Below are 5,212 nucleotides of genomic sequence, written 5' to 3'. Positions count from 1 at the left end.
CTCACCTCGTGTGAATTCAAGCCACCAGCAATGTGAATCCCTACACATCTGTCTGCCCGGGGCTTTAAAACCAAGGTTAAAGGAAGGAACTGGAAGGCGGCTGCAGGAACAGGTGGGATTCCACCTACCTGGACATACTTTACAGCATTTCCCGTCTACTTTTTCTGGAGAGTCACAAGGATACTCCTTGGGGCACGTGATCTTCTGGCAGTCCTGGACACCATCCCTGCAAGTGCAGAGGATGCAGGGCAGGAGGCCGTAGAGCCGGAAGACGGGGTGCCACACTTCCCCATGGGAGTAGGTCTTCCCGTTGTAAACACAAGCTGGAGGAGAGAGAGAGAAAGAGAAAAGAGTCGCTGGTGGAAGAAAATCCTCCTCCTCTTTGTACACCCAAAGCTTGTTGGGGCTCCACACACTTCACCACCTCGGAAACGGGTGGCCCTGCTGTCTTGAGGAAAATGGCCCTCTGGCAGCGCATCCAGCAGCAGCGGACACTGGGATATGGCAGCAATGCCACCCAGGAGGTGCCATGGGGCAGGGGGACCAGCTCCAGGAGATGGAGGCTGCTGAGGTCAACCAGCCTGGTGGGGATGAGTGGTAAGTGTGGGCAGGACCTCACCTGCCTCCAAGCTTCTGCAAGCCCAGGGTCTCTCCGAGGCTGTCACAGGCATGAAGCACAGTGAAGGGTGCCACCTGCTGACTCCTCCATGAAAAATTTTGGAGGTTCCAAAATTTCCTCCAGGACTTCATCTTCAAGGACTGAAAAGAGCCTTTCTGGAGACACTGCGGTGGGAGAGCCCCCAAGAGGAGAAGGGACCTGTATTTTCCCCTTTGGGTCCCCTTTATCCCATTTTCCTACTCTCTTATTCAGGAGGAAGACCACAGCACCGGGACAGGCCCTGCACGCAGTGGGTAGGTGCAAGGAGGAACATCCTATCCCTCTGCGTCACTGTCCTGGAAGGACCATGTGGAGTCTTCCAGCTGAGCACTTGCTTTCCCAGGTCCCAGATCTTCAAAAAGACCCCAAAGACCAACCTTCTTCCACCCCTTTTTGGAAAGTGGTAGGTTCATGTAGCCAAAGGGCTGTGGGACCTGAGGGACTGAGATAGCTGGGTGAGGCTGCCTCTGAAGGGTTGGGAAGTAGGAGTCAGTGGTGGAAACCTGCTGCTGAAACAGATTCCCTGGAGAACTCAAAGTTCTGGACAAGTGACCTTAGGTCACATACAGACTGCCTGGCCCCTCTATCCCTTACCTTTCTTGTGCTTCTCTTTCAAGACGATCTTCACAGTTGTGCCACCTCCTCCCTTGGGTTTGAAGCTCCTGGGAATGAACTCCAGGGAAGAAGAGAGGGCAGTGGATGCGGTGGCTCCAGGTAGCTTCTTGCCCATCGCTTCCCCCAAGCACTGGTCTTGCGAGTGCCTCTGCGAGCAGTCAGAGAAAAGAAGGGGACTCAGACCCAGGCAGCTGGGTTGTTCTCACTCCAAAGCATGGTGGAAAAAGTGATGCAGTGTCCTGGACGCTTTCTATCAGGAGTAGGAGGACCAGAGACCACAGGGATGAGCAATGACCCAGGAGCCATCTCGGTGCCTGCAACCACCTAAGGGGTGCTGAGAAGTTTGTGTCCACGTCTCACGCTGATGCCTGAGCTATCTTACATGACGGTCACCCTCAACGGGGTGACTTCCTCCCACGCTCAACCCACCGCCCTCAGGTGAGGTCCTACGTCATTAACACGGGCAAGGAAATGGGCTGGTCTTTTCTAGACGCCTGCTGGGAAACTGAAGACCAGCATCCACGCAACACAACCAGGATCAGAGAGGTAAGGATGGGCCATATCCTGCCCATTGTGGTTGGCACAGAGAGGGTTGTTGTGGGGCTGCCAGCCGGTAGGACTGAAATCTTGGGAACATCCCGGGCTTCCAAGAGCAAACCGCTGGGAAAAGGCACGCAACACAAAGGGTGCCCTTGTGTCTATTTTGGAGGTTTTATAGGTGGTGGAGGTGTGACGCTGGCGTTGCACCCAGCGGTATGGAAAAGGGAAGGGCCAGGAGCTGTAAGTGACCTAATCCCACAGAACTGGCATGGGCCACCCAGCTCTGAAATGTCATCGTGAATCCAGCCTCAGCAGCCAAGAAGTCACATTTTCCTTGCCGATACAAACAGCCTAGGGAAAGCACGCTGGTGGCCAGCTCCAGCGCTGACTGCCCTGTGGGAGTTACGAGGGGGAGGCAGGACACCTTTGAGCCCAAGGTAGAGAGGAGACATCTCCTCCTGAAGCAAAAGCCCCCAAAGAGAGATGTGAGCCATCTTATGGATAAGGATCACATCTTGCCGTCGGTCACCTCCGAGTCGGCTTTGTCCATGTTCCTCAGCTGTTTTAACCTACTGGCCAACCTCAGACCTGTTGGCCAACAAGAAGTCCCCAAGATTTCCAGTTCCCACAGTTCTTTCGCTCTTCCAAGGACATCACAGATGCTTCAGAGGAAGAGCACAAGAGCTTTTCCCTGTGACGATCTGAGGTCTCAGACTCTGCTGATAGCCTTCACCTAGAGTTAATTCCATGACATGATTCAACCAGGTGCCAATGATTCTGCTGTCCAAGAACCTGACTGCCCTCCTAGAGCTGCTGTGGGTCATTTCTTTGTAGAAGACTATGGCCAAGAGCAAATGGCTTGCTTTGAGCTGGTTAAAGGGGCTGTGCTAGAAGCAATAATCTGAGTTTTAAAATGCAAATGTCACGTACAACACCTCTGTTTAACTGCAGAGTTTCCTCTTCTGTGGACTTCTCATATGACCCATCTGCAAGAAAAAAAACATTGTCCTGTGAAATACTGCCGGGCTGGATGAAGATGTGCTCTCTCTTTGACTGAAAGCAGCTCTCTTCAGGGTGCTGGTCCATCTGTGAGGTCTGGAGAGATCTTCATAGCACCCAAAACAAATGGGAGCCAAACTCCAAAAGAATTTTATACCCGCTGACTATTAACCACAGCTCAAGTCCAAGAAAGATGTGGCCTTGTAGCTTCTGAGGGGAGGTGGCATGAAAACACCCCAGAGGTGGAGTATTAGGTGACAGAGATAATTAAAAAGAAATACAAAGACATTTCTCACCTAGTCAATGACATGCCCCAGTGGCACCAAAGACAATTAGGAGAGGGGAACACAAAGTGCAGAAGAAGAGAGTTTGAAGGAGGCACCTGGAGGAGGTCATTCTGTGTCCATGGTCAGGAGACCACCACAGCCTCCTAGCTTCATAAATACTTCTCCTATTAAAGAACCTGCCCCTTCTCTCTTGAGTCTGTGTCATATGGAGACATGGAGCTTGATTCTCTTCTCACCTCTTCAGGTGTGGGTCAGGGGAAACAGCAGCAAATTCAAGAGTTTCTGCTCCATGGAGAGCTGCGAGAGTAAAATTCAACCATGCTGTACTGGGGTGGAATGGGGGTTTCCCTCACTGTCCTGGAAACTTTCCTGGAGCAAACACCATCTTTACATGACCCATACATCTCTGTCCTGATGGGCAAGTGATCTGGAGGACTTTGTATGCAGGTCACATCTCTTGCAGGACGCTCCGGTAGCAGGGCAAAAAGCTCAGCCCTGGCCAGTGTACGGGCTGCAGGGAGGTAGGACACAACTAGGCTTGGGAGGGGAAGCATGCAAGGAAAAACCTAAGCCCTCATCTTTTGGTTCTTCGTGCAACCAAGACATAGCAAGGGGCCTGATTTACAGCACAGGCTTCCAAAATCCTGCTGGAGTGGCTTGAAATGGCTCCTGACAGCTGGTGGCAACCAGCTGAGGTCTCCCAGCCCTCGCTCAGGAGCAGGTCCTGGACCCCTCCTTACCTTTGCAGACCTGGCAGCATGGCACGGTTAGGGGATTGGAGCACAACAGCTCTGGGCAGGTCACCAAGCCACAGTAAATCTGGCCGTCCTAGGAGGAAAGTAAAAATGTTGTCAGAATTAGAAAGATCTAGACAGGACCACGTGCCCCTGTGTCGAGGCACCAGGACTTGAAATTGTAGATCTAGTGTAAATCAAAAATCCCCCAATAGTCCATCCTCAAACATCACCAATCATGCAGCAACTGATGAAAGCTGAACATCTGCCCCTGCTGCATTGTCCATCCTCTCCTGGTGTGTCCTCTCCTGGTGTGGCTGGTCCACCAATTGCTAGTTCACATGGTCACAAGCAGAGTGGTCTTCTGCAAAAAGAGGGAGGCAGTGCCTTCCTCTCAGGCATCGTTGGTGCTACTAGATCTGAATTAGCCACCACACATCTGTAAACGCTGCGTAACACCCAATGATTCAAAGTGGCACAAGAATCTTTTCTCTGACATCTCCTAAGACAAGGACCTGGAGGAGACGGGTGAAGAGGTGAAGCACGATGCTGAACCCAGAGCCAGGTCCACACCACAGCTCGGTCCACCCTCTCTTCTGGGTTATTCAGTAACGCCAGAACCAAACACAAAAAGACGCCGCGTTGAGAGCTGTGGATGGACGTCCAGGTGTAGACCTTCTTCCACGGGCTTGGTGCTTAGCTTGAAAAACATCACCACTGTAGTGATTCAAGCTGAAAACCACAGGTCAAGGCCAGCCTTAACATTGGTGCATCCCAGTCCCACCTCAGTCAATGGATTTGCACTTGTTTGCTGCAGGACTAAGATTTTTCTGCTCTGCAGAAGGGTAAAAAAAGGATGGTCAGCAGCTTAGTAGTAGCCAGACCTCAACAATAAGGTCTTCTTCTCCATGCAGCAATTTTCTCCAGGGTATCCGCCAGCTCTCAGTCAATGAAAACCGAGAGGTTAACCAAGGATATCCTTGGAAAATCCAATCACAGCAGCTTCTCCTACCATCAGGAAGCCAGGCTGCTGCGCAGGGGACAAGAAGAGGAGGAAGAATGTTTGGTGATTGAGACGATCTGGTGGAGGTCACTGCAAATCAAACCCTGCTCTCCACTTCAGGGACCTCTATGTTGTCCAGACCTGCAGGGTTTGGCCACGCAGCCTCTTCCTTCTTTCTCCTTCTGATTGGCAGCTTACAATGAAGACCTGCCTCGGGTAGGAAAGAGCAAATGTCATAAAAAGCAGGCCATTCTATGATTCTGTGATTATGATTTATCCTGGAGGGTCTGGTCTTGAGGCAGTTTTCAAAGAGGTTTAGACCAGCTGTTCACGCAGCTGTTCTAGCAGCTGACAACATCAGACACAGCCCGGAGAG

General features: G+C 51.7%; 1 protein-coding gene across 1 annotated transcript in view; it reads right to left on the bottom strand.

Moving 5' to 3' along the window:
• The window catches only part of CHRDL2 (chordin-like 2), a gene marked incomplete at its 5' end in the record, with an annotated part of 18,732 nt that overhangs the window by 9,747 nt on the left and 3,773 nt on the right, over positions 1-5,212 (bottom strand). Inside the window, 4 exons of the mRNA XM_009876444.1 lie at positions 129-323; positions 1,253-1,421; positions 2,744-2,799; positions 3,840-3,927. Coding sequence (XP_009874746.1) covers positions 129-323; positions 1,253-1,421; positions 2,744-2,799; positions 3,840-3,927 — 508 coding nt within the window. The remainder of the gene's footprint in view (positions 1-128; positions 324-1,252; positions 1,422-2,743; positions 2,800-3,839; positions 3,928-5,212) is intronic.

Source organism: Apaloderma vittatum, unplaced genomic scaffold, assembly GCF_000703405.1.
Source record: "Apaloderma vittatum isolate BGI_N311 unplaced genomic scaffold, ASM70340v1 scaffold23349, whole genome shotgun sequence".
Taxonomy (NCBI): domain Eukaryota; kingdom Metazoa; phylum Chordata; class Aves; order Trogoniformes; family Trogonidae; genus Apaloderma; species Apaloderma vittatum.
Note: the sequence above shows the minus strand (reverse complement) of the source record. Positions and strands in the feature narration are given on the sequence as shown.